Source organism: Pteronotus mesoamericanus, unplaced genomic scaffold (genome assembly GCF_021234165.1).
Source record: "Pteronotus mesoamericanus isolate MK-2021 breed Mesoamerican mustached bat unplaced genomic scaffold, CSHL_Meso_final contig_101, whole genome shotgun sequence".
NCBI lineage: Eukaryota > Metazoa > Chordata > Mammalia > Chiroptera > Mormoopidae > Pteronotus > Pteronotus mesoamericanus.
The window spans coordinates 14288236-14308426 of record NW_026555001.1 but is presented as its reverse complement, the minus strand read 5'-3'; the positions used below and the strand labels follow the sequence as shown (position 1 = coordinate 14308426).

Here is a 20191-nt window from a genome sequence, read left to right as displayed (position 1 = left end):
TTGCCCACTTGCCAGAGGGGTATAATAACCCTCGGTCAGCCTCCAAGGGTTTTGGGGGTGGTTCACCCTTGGGTCCATCTTGGGTCCTCCCAGGGACACGGGGAGGCCAGGAGTCTGCCTCCGCCCTCTGGAGCTTCTGCTGTGGTGGGCTTCACCGAGAGCAAAGAAGCAACAGCCTGGTGTGTCCACCCGTGCCCACATTCGCAGACACACACAGCCCCCAGAGTGGGCAGCAGAGAGGGGCCCAGAGAACCGCTGGGACAACAGGTGCCCAGGTTCCACGCTCCTCTCCTCCCCCACGGCCCAGGGCTCCGGGGAGCAGGGTGACTGTGGGGGCCACAGCAGCATCTGCTCTGCGCCCCCGCCCCCTGCCCCCCAAACGCCAGCATTCTCATAAGCTCTGAGGGCCAGTGACCAGGAACGGAAACTCCGCACGGCAGTCCCTGCAGAACATGCGCCCAGACTGAAGCTGAGCCCCCGGTGCAGAGCTGAGGAGGATCTTGTGTTGGGGACTTAAGTTATTCCCTAGGCCCTTTCTGCCTTCTCAATAATATTGATAGTTTTTAAAACCCCCACAGTAGTTTTAAAGAGATCGACCTTTGGGGAACTCGATTCCCAGGTCCTTCCAGCCATTGCTGACCCCCACCTTGTGCCAAGCCCTGGGCAAGGTACTGGAGCCACGGGGCAGGATGGGAACATGCAAGAACTGCTCACAGTTGAGTGGAAATTCTCCTTGGAGAGAATGTCTCCGGCCACCCTCTCTCCTCTCCCACACTACAGGTTGTGTCAGGGTGGCAGGGAATCTGTGCGGGGGGAGATTTGAGCAATTACAGACACCAGCACCTGGTGTGCTGGGTCGGGCGTGTGCTTGCGTGCCCACGGCGTGGCAGGAGGATGAGGGGCAGTCACTCGCCATCTTCCCCTCGAGGATAGAGGGTCAGAGAGGGTGGAAAGGGGGTTAGTGGAAGGATGATTCAGGTGACTAAGAATGAGATGTTTAGCACAAGGTTCTTAATGGGAATGGGTTTATTGGGAGAACTTATGAATTTCCCTTCTTGGAGGTCCTTAAAAAAATAGGTTATGTTATATGCATTCTACCAGCATCATGAAGATGTGGCTCTTCCAATGCTTCTTTCCAGACTCTATTAGTCATTAAATTTTTAGAAGATTGGAGAAAGAAAGCAGGCCAGATTGACAGCTGGCCGCCAACCCAGGCCCACCCAATACTCCCTTTGCGAGCAGGCCTGGGCATTCCAGTGGGTCCTCCCATTTCTAAGAGTGTCCACCATCAAAATAAAACTGAAAAGGGACCTCAGTTCCTCCTCCAGCCCTTGGGCTAAAGGATTGCCACTCCTTTAAGGGTAAAGTTCTTCTCCTGCTTCTTGCTTAGTGGGCATAGATTCCGGGATAAGATATTGCCAAAGACTCTCAAATCCTCACGGAGGATGGCAGAACCTGTAACAGAGCCAGACAGGGCACTCCCTCCTGGAGCCTCCTGTCTCTTGTGTCCCCTGTCAAGGTCCTTGAAGGGATGATAAGGGACAAAGGTGTCGTAGGAGCCTAGCCCCTGTGGGAAGTAGCCCTGACAGCAATTGTGAGCTCTTTCTGCCTTCTCAATAATTTCTGATATTTAACACCCCCCAAAGGAGTGTTAAAGAAATCTCCTCCCACAGTAGATGACTGTTCTTGCAGAAGAAAATCTGTGATGTCTCAAGGCCACTGCATGGTCCTTTTTAAGTGTTTACATACATTTAATGAACATGGAAACAGAAGGAACTTTTAAAACATTGCTCCCACGTCAAGTTCTTCACTGCCCTCACTTTCCCCTCTTCCCTTCAGTGCTTTCATCTGCTGCTCCACCATGTACTTGTCCAGGTTGTTAGCGGGGCTTTGGTTGTCATTTCACTGGCTGCCTATGCCAGAGCTGGTGCCACTGTCACTCATCCCTGAATCGATAGACACAGGAAGCCGTGTGACCCACTGAGAGATGTTTGGTTGCAATGAGGACCTCGATGTCCTAGTCCCAGCCCAGCCTCCCTGGTGTTCAGTGTCTCCTGTGACATCAGGAGGGGCGGGCTAGGAATCCACGATTCCCCGTGCAATGGGTCTCAGCTCAGAAGGGCGCCGGATTCCCCAGAAGGACCCGTTAAACTGCCGAGAGCTGGACCCCGCCCCAGGGTTTCTGACTTAGCAGGCTGGGGTGGCGGTGGGGAGTCTACGTTGCTAATGCGTTCCCGGGTGATGCCCATGCTACTGGTCCGGGGCCACACTCAGAGAGGCACTGGACCTGCGAGCCTTTCTCAGTGGCACCTGGAATGCAGCCACCTGTGTGCAACTTCCCTCTTCTAGAGGTCACCTTCTTTTCTAGATGGAGCCAACAGGACAGAAGGATGAGCCGTTCCGTGCAAATGAGAAAAGGCTAACGAAATGTCCCTCTCAGGTAAGCAAGGACAGGGGAGGGGAGGACATCTATCACTGAACTGGGGGAGGAAGGGGGTCACCGAGCGGGCTTTGCTGTGAAGTGGGGCTTCTCTGGCTGAAAAATTAGCTGCTGTAGAGTCTTGGGTCTGCTTCCCTGGGTCTGGTCGCAGCTCTGCATTCTTGGCACACCTGAGGTTTACAAAATTTAACCAGCGTAACAGAACTGAGACATTTGAATAGAGTTATGGCCCCTTCCACACCTGTGTAGGAAGGGCATAGGGACAAAACCGTATTTCACCTGGCACCAAATGTCCCGAATGTGAAGATGGGTTTCTTAAATATGTTAAATATGTGATAGGCATATAATTAAAGTTGCCTAATAAATGGATGAGAAAACAACATGAACAAGTAGAATTCCTTTTATCATGTAATGGTAGTCAATGTTTTGGCTTTCTTGATGAGTTGGTAATTTTTTTGTCACTAGGTTATAAGGGCTATATCATTAATCCTGTTTCCCTCTTTGCTTTGGCTGCCAGGAAGCTTACAGTTAAGTTCTTCTTTTATGGAAATATGTGTACTTTGCTGGCAGCATGGGCCCCTACACAGAGAGCAGAGGTGAGGGCTGCAGCACACAGGAGCTTTTGAAGCTTTAATGGGCTCCTTCAGGGAACTCCTGGGCAGTACAGAGAAGAGAAGGCAGAGAATGGTTTTCATACGAATGATGGTACGAATGTTCCAAACTGGCCAAAGGCATTGCTGGATGATAAAGGCTCAGGATGAAAGGGCATAGATTCCTGGGTCATGGTTATAACACCTTACTTTTCTCTGCAGGAAAATCCCTATCTGTTCACCTATAGAAACAGCAACTACCTGCCCAGGTTCACAAAGCTCCAAGAAAAGCCTGAGGTAAGGAGAGGGCTTCTGTAGTTGACGCACATGCAAGTGAACCAGGGGGTCATATACCTTGCTGAGTGTATGGAAACTTCTATGTGGTTCTTTATGTCCTGGAACCCCACTGGCAGGCTGGGATGAGTGACAGATCAAGTGTGTGGCCGTCTCCTTGGTACTTGAAACAGATCTGCCCTTTGGCTCCATCTTGAGAACAGCCTGGCGACCAGCACGTTACAGCTTCAGGGAGAGTGTTGGGGGCTCAGCTTTGCCTGCTGCCTGTCTATCCTGCTGGAAGGCAAGGTTCTTCAGGTGCTTCCCAAACCTTGGACAAGTCCTTTTAAACTTGGTTGAGGCCTTAATCTGAAGAGAAAGTCAAGAAAAGGCCAAGAAATAGGGTGAAACCAGGTAGTAAAGAGACCAAAAGGCCTCAGAAGATGGCCCTCATCTCATGGGCCATCTTACACTTGCTCACATATTGCTTGTTGCTTATCTCAAGACTCTTTCTGATACTTCCTGCTAAGATTAGATAGGACACCCTCCACTGCTCTGAGACACTTGTAGGTTGATGTCCTCGTTCTCTGAGGCCTGGGGACTGATACAGATTGTAACAAATTTGGCCTAGTGTTGTCCCTGCCTCCTTCTTGTATAAAAGGGTGAGAGTTACTCCAGATGGTGGAGGCAGAGCTAATGACCTGGTCCTGTACCACAAAGCTCGAGAAATGCAGTATGAAACACACTTTGATTCACCAGTTTGCCTCACACTTTCAAACTAACGTGACAGCAACGAGGATACACCAGAGGGGCAGCATGGCACAGTAAGGGGAGAGAACTGGCTCTGGGTTCAAATCCATGCTCTTCTACTCAACTGGCTCTGTGTCACTGGACAAGGTATTTAACTCTCTCTGTGCCTTGTTTATTTTCATATTGGAAGTGGTGAAAGTCATAGTCCTCATGGAGTTGCCATTAAATCATAATAAATAACAAGTATAAAGCATGTGTAATAGGATCTGGCATGCTATGAGTTCTGTATAAGTGTTGCTATTACTATCATGTGATAATAGGGAGTGATACATTCCTACATACCTACCTGTTCTGTACTGCCAGGACTCGGGGCCAGTGAGGGTAGGGAATCAGAACAGGTACCTAATCATTATTTGTTGAATAATTAAATGGGTGGGCAGGTGGGTGGAAGGATGGATACCAGGCCTAAGAGGTAAAAACATCAATAAGATACTTGCTTGTCCTAAGGCACTCAGTCCAGTGGAGTCAACCAGCAATTATTGTACAATGGAGTAAGTTCTGTAATTAAAGTTTCCATGGAGTTTTCAGGAGGAAAGAGGCAGAGCAACTAATTGAGATAGGAGAGGGTTGAAGAAGACTTCCCAAAAAGTACCCATGACCTTAACTTTAAGGATGACTAAGGCTGAACCAGGTGGATGGGAATGTGGGAAAATGGAGGGAAGGAAAGAAAAAGGGAGAACAGAGAGAACTGTTCAGTCAAAGACATGGGGGCATGGAGGGTACGGTTTAGACTGGCTGGGGACCTCTTAGGCCATGCTGAGAAGGATGGACTTTATGTTGATATTAATACAGAGTAGAAATGTATTTACTGTTTGCCCAACAAATATTTATTGCACATCTCTGTGTACTGTCCTAGCCTCTGCGGATACAGCAATACCCACAACAGACAAACAACCCTGCTTTCACTGAGAAGCTGGGCAGGGAAGTGACATAGTTCCATTATGTTGAGAGAGAGAGAGAGAGAGACACCCCCCTGAATGGGTTCAGATGCTGGGGAGAAAGCCCAGGGGACTGAAGGTGGCGATGCTGCAAATACTGCAATATTCCAGGCAAGAAGCAACACAGGCCTGGATGTACGCTGAGGTGGAGGGACCAGAGAAGGGGACAGGTTTGGGAGCATTTGGAGAGGATGTTGTGGGTACCCAAATTTGAGTGTTGCATGAGAGGAAGAAATTGTAAAAGACATTTAGGTTGCTGTATTATAGAATATTTTCCAAAGTAGAGACTCTACTTCTCACCCAATTTCACATGTTCCATTTCTCCTTACCTCGTTGTTTGTCTCATTCCAGGTGGGAGATGGACCGGAGATCAGGTGCCCTGACAAGGATCCCTCTAACACAGTTCCCACCTCAGGTACACGGCTTGAGTCAAGTGATTTTTAAACTCATTTGAGGCCTGAACTCATCGAAGTAAAAACAACCCGTAGGATGACAAGGGATTTCCACACAATCTGAGATACACCTCAGCGGGTTTTTGAGGACAATAGAAATAGCTCTGTATGTACAGGCATGTCCTGTTTTGTTGTAATTCACCGTTGCTTTTTTTTTTTTTTTTTTTTTTTAATTAACAAATTGAAGGCAATACCGTCCACCAGCAAAAAAAAGATTATGACACACTGTTGTCATGGTCTGGAACCAAACCTGTAATACCGCTGAGGTGTACCTGTATATTTGTAAGTTCATGCCTGTGTTTGGGTATTCTTTAACTGAAAGAACTTATGATATGGTATGATGTGATATGACATATAAGATATGATAACATTATCAGAAAGCATTTATTGAGCATAAGCTGTGTGCCAGGCCACGTTCTGCAAGGAGCCAGCTCATGTCATTGTCCCTGCCTTTAAGCCTTGATGAAGTGAATTTGTTCTCAAAAGCTGCCTTCCTGCCAGAGGCAAGTATAAGCAGTCCACGCTCCCTGTCAGAGCCATGGGCAGGGTGCCACCAGCCCCGCACAGAACAGGAGAGGGTGCTGTCTTAGAAATGTGCTGTTTTTAGTGCTGCTCAGTATTTCCCAAATGGCTGGTATGGTTGGATCATGAAAAGGAGAATCATGGAATGTTCTAGGCAGAGACCTTGCCAAAAAGGGGCTGCCTTAGGGCTGAGCCTTTTCCTCCAGGCCAGCCAGAGTGGGAGTGGTGTGGCAGCGTGCCTCGCTCACGGGTGGTGGGGAGGTCAGGCACTCGTGTGTGGTGACCCGCAGGAATCAAAACAACAGCCAGGAGCATTTCCGCAGCAGTGAGATAGGATCCTGAAGGGAGACTCACTTGTTCATTGATTTGTTCACTTGTTCATTCATTGACCAGATGCTTGTTGAGTGCCTCCCATGTGCCTCGCAGGAGAGAAAGTTAGGTTTGTAGACGCCGTGGTGCCTAGCAGGAATCTTTCAGGGATGCACATCTTTGTATTCAAGTCGTCCCCTTTTGCTGAGTGTTAGTAGAACAAACAAATGCCCTGGCTGTTAGCCTGTCCTTCACCCATGTCTCAGCCCTACACACTATTTAGGCCAAATGAATGGGGAGTTAAAAATCTCCTCGCACTTGGGTGTATAACTGGCTCTTGTTCTGTACTGCAGAATTAAGGAACACATGGTTGAGAACTTACACATACATGCACACACACTCTCTCTCACACTCTAAACACTCACTTGTAGTCTTTGACTCCCCCCAACACGCACACACTCGGGGGCAACCCACTCCTATTGGTTAGTTCACTAGCAGGATTTTAGCAGCCGAAATAAATTATTAGCTTCATATGTAGGCCTTCCTATAGAAAAACTCAAAGGTGTATGTATGTATGTATGTGTCTATGTATAGAGAGAGAAAAAAAGAGATGCAGAATTTCTGTGTTTTAATAGCCATAGTCTTTACAGTGAAATAACATCCAGCCTCTTTTTAATCTTATCCTTCTGAAAGAATGATCTGTAAAGCATTTCACAATCTTTGTAGATTATATTCCTGCCATGACAATGATAACCAACCAATCCGTGAGAGCGTATCTCAACATCTAAAAGCCAATAAAATGTGAACCTCTTCTTTATTCCCTGACCCTGAAGATTGTTTATTGTCACGTGAAGACGTAAGAGCCGGAAATCTTGCAACCTTGAGATCGGAGATACACTGGTGATAGGGAGCTGTTTGAATAAGCAGACGGATAGAATCAGGCCTGCCTGACCCAGCCAAGGGCCTGTGGAGACCAAACCCTGTCTCTCCAGCTGTGTGGCCCCACTCACGGATCAGTGCTGGGCCCGCACGTCTGGAAAGTATCATTTAGACAAATGGCTACTACTAACGACAGCCGTAAGAAACTACTACTGTAGTTTCATGACACTGTGCATGATTTATGATTGGACATTTTAAACACAGTTGTGACCGTGGGGGCAGGCAAAAGGACTTAGCACCGGTCCACATTATTTATTTGTCTTTGATAATGATCATATTTCTGGTGAGGTCGTTCACTCCTCTGGAGATCATGTTTACAATTTCTCATTGAGATGAAGGCATCTGATATGTATTTAACAGATTATTTTATCTTTATATCCCCAGTGACTCAGCACCTGGTATGAGCCCATACCTGTTTGCTGAACTAATCTGAATCATCAAATATTTCTGACTCAGCAAATCAACAATTTTCATGCTTGAAAAAGACTTTCAAAACCAACTAGACCAAAGTATCTTCTGTCAAACCATTTTTCTTATAAAATAGCTGTTTTGCCTTCAGACTTGTTTTCAGAAACCTTCTTTGTTAGTCCCCTTTTCTAGTGTTTCTCTCAAACCAATTCACAGGTATATACCTAGATAACCAAAAGTGACGTTTCAAAATAGGATACTGCCTTTCTCAACAGGCCAGGGACCCTGGCGGCCAGGGTGTCTTGCTCTCATTCCATCAGCGCTCATAGGTAATAAACTTTTTCCATTGATCTGCGGCACTTTGGATGAGATATACAGGATGGATGTAATTTTTTTTTTTACAACCAATTGTCATTTGGTAGCCAATAAATGAATGACTGAATGAATGAATATAAGCCTCTAATTTTTCCCCCTACTTAGTTCACACAGTGCAGTTTGCTAGACACTCTGGCCTGTGGGTTTTATAACTTTGTAAATACTTGTATCATTTTATATTACTCCATGGCTCTGTCCCTAACATAGTTGGGATAACTTAAAAAAAATGTTGGGACCTGGCAGCTGAGGGTTTCCTAGTGAGTAAGGAGTAGCATTTTGCAAACAAAGGAGTGGTAATAATAAGAAGCCAGACGGCACATGGCTTATTGGCTGCCTATTGAAGTTGGTCTCAAAGTCAAGCTGCTAACTCCATGAAGAGGAGAAAATTTATAGTATTTGAAAATAGGGATCCACAAAGCTAATTATGTAATTATAATCATATATGTCACTGTCACCGACAGTATGAATCCGAACTGTTCATTCATTTAAACCATTGATTCCTAAGTCCCTGAAATCATTTATGTTACCCATTTGGCTGAAATGAGCCACTCAAAAGCTGACATGAAAAATTCCCCAGGTTACAGCACTGAGCGATCATTAAGGGTTTCACTTCATTGTGAACCAGCAGATTGGTGGCCAGTGTAGACCCCAAACTGTTTTTTTAGTCACCTCATGCTCACGGGTCTTGCACCTGAACCTAGCCTGTGACTAGGAAGGAATGACAGCCCACAAGGATGAACCGCCTACTTGTCCCTAGGCAGGACCCACCTGCTAAGCAAGTTCAAACTCACCCTAAAACATCTGGATGAATAAGTGTTCTCCTTCCCTGTAGTTTCCTTCCTTTTGAGCTTGGAAAGTTGTCAAGTCTCTGACACAGAGCCCCTTACTTAGTCTGTCACTTACTTTAACACATTTCTAGAGCTCCTACTCTGTTCAAGGCACGTGTTTTGTATAAACTCACACCAGAAGCCCTTCAGAGGCAGAAACAAGGTTCCAACCTTGGGCCAGCAGTTTATCACCATTGAAGAAGTCTTTATGTAAGTCCCTAAAATCCTTCACTGTTAGCTAGGGATGGGCAACCCTAGCTAACAGTGAAGAGAAAGTTGGTATTCAGATTGTGGACCCCAGTCATTTAAGCTATTGGGTTACACGAGACAAAAACTCCAAAGTACCAAGTCTCTCTCCTGGGTATCCCTCTTCATGTATAGAGATTAGTTTCCCTAACTCTCTGCACTTGCTACTCTTTCATTGCTATTCATGATATTTCATCATCATTTGGATTGCCTCCTGATAAGATATCTCTTCTGAAGAAATCTTGATGATTTAATGATGAGTTTATCAATTTCTTTCAAGGTGGTGCACAGTTTGTACCAGATAATGTTTAGCTAATCAGCCCACGCAAATTTAATCTTATCTCTAGATAGTTCTTTCCCCAAGGAGACCAATTGCTAAAGTGTTTTGCTGTGTTTCCAAGCTGTGTCTTTGTCATATATGATGATATTAACAAAGCTCAAATCAAGGTCAGCAGATATTAAACTGATGATATGTGTTGGGCTCTATCTTAAGAAAATCCCAGATAAGTCAAATTCCTCCTATCTAAGCTTGGCTCATATGGTTTATTATCTCTTGTGGGAAATCCTTTAGGATGATCAACAGGAGAACCCCCCTCCCCACCACACTTAAACCAATCTTTCTACACATATGCATATATATAGATATATACATGCCTGTGTGTATGTGTGTTTCCTGTCTGCTACAAATTTTGGAGATAGGAATGGCCAATTTCAGCTGCCTCTTTTTCAAATTGTAATGTGCTTTTGGTGCAGATATATCAATTTATTCCACATTTGTCAACCTTAAAGACTTCCCCTAACCTTTACACCCTACAGTGTTCACAGAATTCACTGTATTACACATTATGGCAACAAGAATATGGTGATTAGCTGTCATCACCAGGAGCTAAAATGAACCTTCTAGAGTTGGGGGGAAGGGGAATCTTTGTTGTTACTGCTTCTTCTTCTTCTTCTTCTTCTTCTTCTTCTTCTTCTTCTTTTTTACACACAGCCTGATTTATTTGAGAAGAGATCATTTTAATGTTCTTGTGCTCAGCCTGTGGGTATGTGCTAATGTGTGTAGCTGGCTTTGTGACTTGATATTGTTCTTCTAACCACATATCCTTGGGCCCACTGCAGTCCTACTAAATCCCAAATTCTGAGGGCGAGGACCAACCATCTGTCTTCTAACCAACTCTTCAGATGATTCTGATGCGTGCTCAAATTTGAGAACCACAAACCTATGTATTTTGCATACGTACATTCACACCTAGGTATGTGTTAGTTCATGTGCTGTCATAGGAAGAGGCAGGGACTTTTACTTGTCTAATGAGAGCAATTCCTGGGGGAGGTGGCCGTTCCCCATCTACAGACAGCAGGGAAGTCAGGTAGACAAGACGTCTCCATGGAGGGAAATGAGACATCTGCTCTGAGTGTTAATACAGCTTCCTCCACAGGTATAATTATGCAAGCATGATTTGGATGTTGATGAGTGAAGTGGGCTCTGTGCAGTCCAGCTGTGTTGAAAGCATTTTGTCCTCTGTGTTTCACTGCATGTTTATAGAGTGAGTTGGCAAAGAAGCGCCGCCGAGAAAGCCTCCTTGCACACAAGCTTCAGTTTACCCATCTGGAGCAACGGCCCACTGAAAGGATGGGCTTCTTCCCTCTGGGAATGGGCGGCTCCCTGGTCCAAATGATATACTAGACTTCTCCCAAGGCCTGGAAGCTGGCTGACAATTTAGTTCGCATTGCACCTCTGGAGCCAAGGGGAGGCGCATCTAAGAGGAGAGTGGGGCTATGGCAAACGAGGGTGACTGTGGAAGCAAGGCGCCCTGAGGAGCTGGGCGGTACGGCGGGAGTGGGAGGCGAGCCTGTGATGTGAGGGGACAGAGCTACATATGGCTTAAAGGGCCTTAGGTGTGGTCCCCACAATGCACTTGGATAGAGAAATACAGTGCAGGTGTGCACAAGCAAGTTATTATATATACAGGGTGGGGCAAAACTAGGTTTACAGTTGTGAGTATGTAAAACCCAGAGTTTATTCTTGTATTATTTATTAATTATTGTATTATTTTCCACACAAACAGCTGTAAGCCTCCTTTTGCCCCACCCTGCACAGCAATTCATGTTCACCAGGCATGAAAGGCCTGTGGCCTTAATCTCCTTTTCAGCGTTATTTTTCTTGATCTCCTTCTATACCCATCACTAAAGCCAAACTGTACAATTATCTGATCTTCATAGACATCGCCTCCTTTACCATCCCATACACGTCCTCTCTGCTTTCCCTCACCTACCTGGCTCTCCCTCCACCTTATCTCAGAGTGCCCTGAAGCTTAGTTCAAACGCCACCTTCTCCATGAAGCCGGCTCCGAGCCAACCCCGCGGCACCCCTAGGGGTGGACCATCCCCTCAGCCCTAGAACTTCGCGTCACTTTATACCTCTCCGAGTGCTTATCAGCCTATAAATTATTATAACTAGGGATGTTTCCTATTTCCTCCTTACCCTGTGAGGTTCTTGGGGGCATTTAATATTTCTGACCACCGTGCAGTCTCCAGCACACCCAGCCACTGCTTGGGGTTGAACGTGTTTGTCACTTGAGCAGAGAGCTGCTTAGCCACATCACAGTACGTGCTTAAACTCTAGATAAAAAATGGAGTCAGGCTGTAGGAAACAGTTTGGTGGTTCCTCAAAAACCTAAGCATAGAATTATCATAGGACCCACCAATTCCACTCCTAGACGTATCCCCAAATAATGGAAAACAGGCATTCAAATAAATACTAGTATTCAATACATGAACTATTCAGAAGAGCCAAATGTCCTTCGAAGTGGTATATCCATACAATAGAATATTATTCAGCCACCAAAGAAATGAAGTATTGACACGTGCTATAACCAGGGCAAACCTCGAAAGCATTATGGAAAGTGGAAGACGCCAGACACAAAAGGTCACATACTGTGTGAAGGCATTTGAATGAAGTGTCCAGAATAGGTAAATCCATGGACAGAAAGCAGGTTGGTGGTTGCCAGGAGCTGGGGGAGGGGGAGAAATGGGGAGTGGCTGCGAAGGGGGGCAGGTCTGCTTTGAGGGGAACGAAAACGTTTTGGAACTAACAGAGGCGGTGGATGCACATCATTGTGACTATGGCACTAAATGCCAAGGAGTTGTTGACTTTAAAATGATTAATTTTATGTTCTACAAGTTTCACCTTGATTTTTAAACATCATGGTATGAAAGCATTTGTCTTTTCACTGTAGAGAAGCTGAGCTCATTTTTTCTGTAGATGCTATGCTTTATTCCAAACACGACCAGACCCTAGAATAGATTAAGTACTGGTTGTGGGCTGTTTCATGCCCTGAGGATGACTACTCTCCTCGTGGCATTGGGGTCATTGAAAGCCGCAGACTCCTCTTCGAAAGCTGGTCATCATCCAGCCTGGAGGCCAGCGCCCGGTGCCCCAGGGAGGAGACTGGTAGCCAGGCTCCACGGTTGCTGCTGCCGAAGCTTAGGACAAGGATGGGCTCTTAATATTGTTGTCCAAGCTGAATAAGACAGACCTTCCCTCCGTTTTTCTGGGAGATCTTCATTTGTTTTCAGAGGAGATAGGAACCCTGCTCTTCCATTCACTCCTGCTGGGTTCTCAGTTCACAGGCTGAAGGTGGCGGACATCAAGGTGATCGGAGCCCTGGGGGACTCTCTCACGGTGAGTCACCCTGACTGTACAAGGAAGGGCAGGGGAGGGGCTGATCTGGAGTCACGCGAGAACCTGGAGTGAGGAATCCTCACTCCTTGCTCTTAAACATTGTCATCTTGGGTCCTGGTCTTCGGTCCCTCTCCGTGCCCCCGCCCACTCCGGAGGCGAGCATGCCTTGCCCATCTTGTTTGCCCACCCTAAACTCACCATTCCTCTCCCAATGCTGAAACGAACCAGAGGGCAGGAAGTGGGGGGCTCCCAGCGGCAGCACCGTGATGGAAGTGGCCCAGCGCGAATCATGCAGCGGAGCCGGACTAGGCCTCCCACCCACGGAGCAGCACTCCTTCAAAGACCTGGTGTTGTGTGTGTCCACGTGGGAAAGTTAAGGGAGGGGCAAAGAGACGATGAGACAGGAGCAAGTGCCGCTGGGGTGGAGGGGAGGGTTGCGGTGTGAGAAAATGGGCCCTGGAAGAGTCAGAGCTCCTGAAAATGATCCCAGCCTCTCCCTGGTGACACCCAGCCCTACAAAAAGCTGTCCATGAAAAGCCAAATCAGGCCCTTAGAGAGCCTGGCTGGGGTGTCCCAGAGGGACCCAGGCGGAAGCTTCCATTCAACAGCAGCTCCTTGCAGGCCAGCCCCACTGCTGGCTGTCGCATCCAGGGCCTCCAGCTGAGTGTCCCCCAAGACCAGCTGATAACTTTCATGTCTTCGGCCTGTTCACATTGACATTATTATCTCACTGAATATTCTCAACAAAATCCCCTGAAGTCTGGCACTCCCTAAACTTAACCAATGAAGAAGGTGAAGCCAAGTGATGAAAAGTCAGTGTCCACGGCCACACAGTTTGTTAAGTGCTGGACCAGGACCAGAACTCATGGGTCCTGCCTCTAAGTCCAGAATTCCGTCCCTGTGCTGTGGCTGTCTCCTCCCTGACCCCTCAGTGACTCTTCACCCCAAAGGCCCTGCTGCTCCTAACCCTCCAGGAAGGACGGTCAGGCTGGTTCTTAGCACTGCTTACCCCAGCCACTGCCTGCCAGCTGTGGCCCGGTATCACCTGCCTCCGTGCTCCCCTGCCCCCGTCCCTGGCTCCTTGAAGATGCTCTAGGAGTAAGAAGTGGGCAAGAATCAGCACAGCTGACCAGGGTTTCCTGGGGAGGCAGCACTTTGGGTATGACGTACCTGGCAGGTAGCAAAGAACTGGGCACCAAGGCAGGGATCCCACCCTAGGGGTGGCTCTCATGCCCTTTGACACGGCTCTGCTAAAAAATAACATGCTTTAGGCGAGGGCTGTGCACCTGCAAAGCACGTCCGGATTGTGGTTTAAAGGCCCTGCTCTTGCGTCAGCTGAGGGGCAGGTACAGGGCGTGCCATTTGATACTACTTTTTAAATTGCCCATACGTAAGATATAGTGATATAAAAGAATTGTGATAAGCCGTCTTTTAGCCCAGCTTTTTAAAAATGAAGAAAACGGGGTCCAAAAATGTGCCCTTTTGGAAAATGGACACTGGTCTGGTTTTCGGAGCACTTTCTCTAGACTAGTGTCACTGCGTCTTGGTCTGCACAGGGTTTTCTTGGGGTGAGCCCAGGGTGCCCAGCAGGGGCTCACTCATCTCTGAAAAGGGTGCTGTCGGGACCCTAGAGAGGCCCAGGTGATCCTGGCCGGAACGAGCGCGCTCCTGGCCGGTGGGCAGGGAAGCTCATTGCCTTGCTGCTTGCTCCCTCTCAGGCAGCTAACGGGGCCGGGTCCAGGCCTGGGAATGTCTTGGACGTCTTGACTCAGTACCGAGGCCTGTCCTGGAGGTGAGTGATGGCGTGGTGAGACCCCCAAATAGACTCCTTCCTGGCAGGACTGAGAGGACCCCTGGGCATGGCAGAAAACAATGCAGAGGGATAAGCCACCTAGTAGTTTTCATGAGAAACTTCTAGGCTTAATATGAGGAAGATATTTATCAGTTTCCCCAAACCACTGCATTTCCCAAAGCAGGGGCTGGGACCAGCAAGAGTTTGGAGGAGAAACTGCATAAACATTTGGGCTGGAGAAGCTTCTCTAGCTTCCATTTCTCCCTCTGGGAAGTAATCTTGGAAGGAGGCAGTGGCCTTTGGAGCCAGAGTTGTGTCTGAACCCTGGCAGCCCAGCTCTGTGCAACTTTGGGCCAGTCACTTAACCTCTCTGAGCTTGTCTCCTCATCTTTGATGCAGGGATAATAATACTGCATGAGCACTGTCCTGAGGATCGGAGTACCCCAGCACAGTGCCTGACACAAAGTAGGGATAAATGGTCACTGGTGTCATTATTAAGGGGCCTTCAGTTTACAGATGAGGAAGCAAAGCTCAGAGAAGGCAAGTAACCTGTCCAAGATCACACAGCCAGATGGTAAAAGAGCAAGAAGTCGAGTAGGTACTTGTTGACTCCTAGCCTGGTCGCTTCCCCCATTGTGTATGATGGCTTCCTGCAGGCTCGTCCCTGCCCTGCGTGCAGTCAAATCCAGGCTTCCCCAAGCCGCAGCAAGAGGGTTTGACCTCTGAGCTTTGAAGATAAGAGAGGGCAGGCTTGGTGCTTTCTCCGCCTGGAATCTGGTGTCTCTGGCGCCAGCTGAGTGTTGAATCCCTGGCATCTTCCCTCGCAATGCCGCACAGGGTTAAATCCCAAATACTTTGAGGACCTTGAAAATGTTCCCAGGCATACTTGGCAGAGACTGAAGGAATATGGAAAAGCAAGGGATTCAATAAACTCCGGAATGTTGCATGTTTTCATGCCTAGAAACCCATCCAACTTTGATTTTCTTGGAATTTTAGAAGTGGCTTGCAAGATCGGTTGCCCTCAAGAAGGTACCCTTGGAAAACGGGTTTGCCCAAGCCAGAGAGGAAAAGAGAGATGAGGGCAACCGTTTTACTGTGTTTTCGGTAATAACAGCAATGCGCAGCTGCAGCAATAGTGGGGCAGGGCTGGACACAGCCTGGAAGGAAGTCTCTTTCCCTTTCGAAGCTGGGGGAAAGAGGGCCCACTGTATTCCCCCTACCCCAAGGCCAACGCTCCAAGTTACAAATCAGCAAAGTCAGCCATGACGGGGTTCTTGTTTGGACGTTCAGGTGTGTGGGGAGAGGGGAGTTGCTGTATTCTGGGTTGTTTTTCAAGGTTTTTCCCTGAAATCATAAGTAAAAGTTAGGCTCTAAGCCCCCGAGGTGTTTCTCAGAAGCAGAAAGCTCTGTCTTGGTAGCGTCTGAGGTGTTTTGGCGTCGCTGGCATTTTCAACCTTCATTTCCTTTTTTGTTCCCACCATTCAGCATCGGCGGAGATGGGAACCTCAGCACCGTCATCACCCTGACCAGTGAGTCCACGCGCGCTCTCTCTCTCGGGCTTTAGATCGGGATCGTGATCTCCCCGCGTGTTTCTGCGGCGCCCCCTGGTGGCGGCCGCGGGCTTAGAGAACCGGGTGGTAGGAGACACCCACGTTCGGCAGGGGGCGCTGCTTCCCTGGTATGGCCGCCCTGCGATAAAAGCCTGGGAGATTTTTTTTTTTTTTTTTTTTTTTTTTTTAGAAATCGTATTTGTCCAAGGAAGAAAGTAAGAGAGGAAAGAGGTCTCAGGTCAAATCTTAGTGCAAGTCATTACTAAGAAATGATTCAAGAAAGAAGGAAAGGAAATCCTCTGCTGTGCCTGTCATTCTGAGCAGAGCACCTTTCTCTGAGAGGCATCGGTCTAGGCTTGGGCTGCAGTAGGCACCACTGCGTGCAAAGATATTCGATTCCTGTGTGTAGCTTTAGGAAACGCTGCTGTTGCAGCAGTAAAGGTGAAGTTGCCTCACAAGGGTAACAGCTCAGAATGATTTTTTTTAAAGCTTGACTACATTCTCGGAAAACCTTGTCTTATTCATCTTTTTATTCTTAGTGTACACACATCACTGTGCTTGTTCTTAAAGATACATGCAATAAATGTTAATACTGATTTCTGCCCCCTTACAATCTTACAGCTAATAATTATACCTGAGAGGAATTTCATTGGTCCCATTCTCAATTATTCTTCTTGTAATTACCCCTTTGTAATATATCTTTAGAGGCTAGGATGTTATTTGAGCATCAAATCACTAAGAATTTGGTGCTAGGAACTGCTTAATCTCCATGCAGGCAGAACTGATTGGACTTGACATTTGTTATCTGTTTTTGCTGTTTGCAAATCCCATTGAATTTAAGTAGGTACAGTTCCATGGCACAAGTACTCCCTGTCTTCTTTATTTCTAGGTCTACATACAAGAGCTATTAATAAGCTCCCCTATTGCTAGGAGATGGTTTGGGTTGCTTTTGTAAGTGTGACTGGCTGCTTGTGAGCTGGCCAGCCTGTACAGCAGCTTACTGGGCTCTCTGATTCCCATGCCATTATCATGGATAACATAATTGAAAATCATCAGGCTCAAGATCTTTCACCAAAGTGACTTACAAAGGATTGAGACAATGTCACCCTTCAGGTGGGCTCTCCTGACACATTTAGCCTATGTGAATGCTATCCAAAGGGGAAAGAATTGTCTTTTTCAATAAATGGTACTGGGACAACCGTATAGCTACATGCACAGAATGAAATTGGACCCCTACCTCACACCATACACAAATATAAACTCAAAATGAAATGTAGACCTAAATGTAAGATCTAAAACAAACTCTTTGAAGGAAATAGAGGAGCAAGTCTTTATGACCCTAGGTTCAAGAAAGCCTTCTTAGATATAATACCAAAAGCACAAGTGACAAAAAGAAAGAACAGATATTTTGGGCAAAAGTAAATGCTTTTGTGTTTCAAAGGAAAAAGACAACCCCAAGAAAGGGAGAGAGAACCCAAAGAGTGGGAGAAAATATTTGCAAATTATATATTTGGTAAGAAAATTGAATCTAGAAAATATGAATTTTTCTTATAACTCAGCAAAAAAAAAAAAAAAAAAAGACAACCCAATTAAAAATGGGCAAAGGCAACATTACAAAAGTATTTAATGCCACTAAACTGTACACTTAAAAATGGTTAAAATGGTAAGTTTTATTATGTGTATTTTACTATAATTTTTAAAAATGGACAAAGAATTTGAATTGACATTTCTAAAAATACAGATACACACACACACACACACACACACACACACACACACACACTCTCACACACTCACACACTCAAATGGCCAGTGAGTACCTGGAAAACTACTCAATATCAGTGACCGTCATTGTCTTTCCATGCTGAGTGAATAGCTTGGGGAAGGGCTGTGGGTGGGGGCTCTCCTGAACACCCACTGGCACTTATGAAAGGAATTGGAACATTGCCTTGGGGTATACTAAACATGTCTCTTCCCTGTATTTCCAGACATCCTCCGGGAATTCAACCCCTCCCTGAAGGGCTTCTCTGTTGGCACCGGGAAGGAAAACAGTCCTGGAGCCTTCCTGAACCAGGCTGTGGCGGGAAGCGTAGCTGGGTGAGCAGGGGAGCTCCGGAGTGAACAGCATGGGCCTTCTGGGACCTGCTTAAGAGCTTGGCCTGGACTGGGATTTATGACTGACCGCCGGGAGGTTTGGTGCAGGGGAAGGGCCTAAGGGTCAAAGACTGGACTAGGAGGGCTCTTTGGGGGGTGTCCCTGGCTGTGGGACACAGGAAGCTGCTAGCCCGTCCCCAACTCCACCCCAGGAACTAGCCACAGTTGACTCTGATGCCAGGAATATTCTTTGAGCAAATTACTTTTTCTTGTCTATGAATCTGACGTCCACATAAGAGAATGATGTAAGAGGGCTCACTGTGAGACTCAGTTTTTATTGTTTTGTTAATCTCTATCTTTCCCATCCTCTTCTCCTTCCCTTCCTCAGACACGCGTTTTGGGCAGCTTTCTCACGCTCTAGATCTTGCATCCTTCCTGAATCATGGAGAGCACTGGTCCCCTGAGTCTGAGTCCTGGTTCCCCCGTCACTCCCGCCCCCTCACCTGGCTTCACTAGGCTTAGCCTATGAGGGATGGGCCCACAGTGAAACCTCCCAGGGCAGTTGTGAGGCTCAATGCCATGTTGAATGTGGAAGTCCTGGTGAGCTGTAAACTGCGCACACCTGTTGGGACAGGATGGCGGTCCCAGCAGCGGTGCAGCAGAGATGCAAGACCCGGCTGGGAAGCCTGTTAGAGAGCAAGCGAACTACTGTGTCTTGGTGCATGAGTACTGAATGAATAGCGTTGGCTTCCCTGGGTCCTACGGCTCCATTTCTCTTCAAGGTCCTGGAGCCTTGAGCGCTCCATTGGGTGTCCTACCTTCACAGAGAATAAGTGAATGCTACACCCAATCTAGGGAAAATAAATGGAAAGATCCCGGTTCTGAGTCCTTTTCTTCTTTCAGAATAATCACAAACTTCACTTTACCACGTAGTTCCTAGGGATTCCTGTGTTTTTGTTCCTAGATTCCCTAATTTCATTCTCTCAGTTCTCAACGCAATCCTGAATCTGTGAGACACCCAAGTAACTCTTAGGTATTCCTGACAGGAAAGGACAAATTATCCAAAGCAGAGACCCTACAAAACCTAATAGCGTTCAGAATGAATTCTGTGCCTTTGCTGTCCTTTTGGTGAGGGAGGAGTGAAAGGCTACCACTTTTACTGCTTTAAATTTTTGCCTTGCTTTAGCATTAGCATAATTTTGCTTTTTTCCAAGTACACATCAGCTGGTGGAGTAAAAGGAGAGGCAGTTCTAAGCATGACTAGGTCAGGAAGACATCCCAGAAGGAAACCTGAGTCATAAAAGTAACCAAAACGGAGTGTGATTCATATGGCCCTGGATTTCTTCCCTGCTTCCCCAGAGGCCTTGGGGCTCTTTCGTGCAAGTAATCCATTTGTCCAACACATCCTGAGTTGTAGGGCAGGGTTAGAAGCTATCATTCCCATATCACAGAAACGGAAGCACAAAGAAGCAAAGTGGCCTGAACAGACACATCAACTCAACCACATGGCCTGTTGGCTTTGTGTCCTGCAGGCTTTATCCCAGGCTTGATAATAATGCTTCATGTTATTATCATACATGGTATTCAGCAATGTACAAGTTACGAAGTACCTTTGTTCCATTATTCCTTGTGTTCGACGCAGTAACTGTTAGGTGGACAAAGCAGAGGGTCAGGTACCCATGTTTTCTTAATGATGGTACTAGTGATACAGAGAGGTCAATGAGTCAACCCAAAACTCAGGTCCATAGAAAAAGCAGCTGCTCTGACAACTTCTGCTTTTCAGATGAGGAAACCGAGGCTTGAAGAGGTGATGTGGCTTACTCAGAATTCCCAGCCAGGTTAGCTGATTCCTAGCCTACTGTGACTAAGACCAGGCCAGTTGGGCTGACAGTTGAGAGGAAGAGGATGGCGGCCAACGGTTCCTGCTGGCCACTGTACCAGAGG

General features: G+C 47.0%; 1 protein-coding gene across 1 annotated transcript in view; it reads left to right on the top strand.

Moving 5' to 3' along the window:
- Positions 1-20191, top strand: part of PLB1 (phospholipase B1) — a 116186-nt gene that overhangs the window by 40748 nt on the left and 55247 nt on the right. The window contains exons 15-21 of the mRNA XM_054565700.1: positions 2369-2440; positions 3253-3327; positions 5403-5466; positions 12753-12811; positions 14530-14603; positions 16089-16132; positions 18142-18250. Of these exons, the coding sequence (XP_054421675.1) occupies positions 2369-2440; positions 3253-3327; positions 5403-5466; positions 12753-12811; positions 14530-14603; positions 16089-16132; positions 18142-18250 (497 nt within the window). The remainder of the gene's footprint in view (positions 1-2368; positions 2441-3252; positions 3328-5402; positions 5467-12752; positions 12812-14529; positions 14604-16088; positions 16133-18141; positions 18251-20191) is intronic.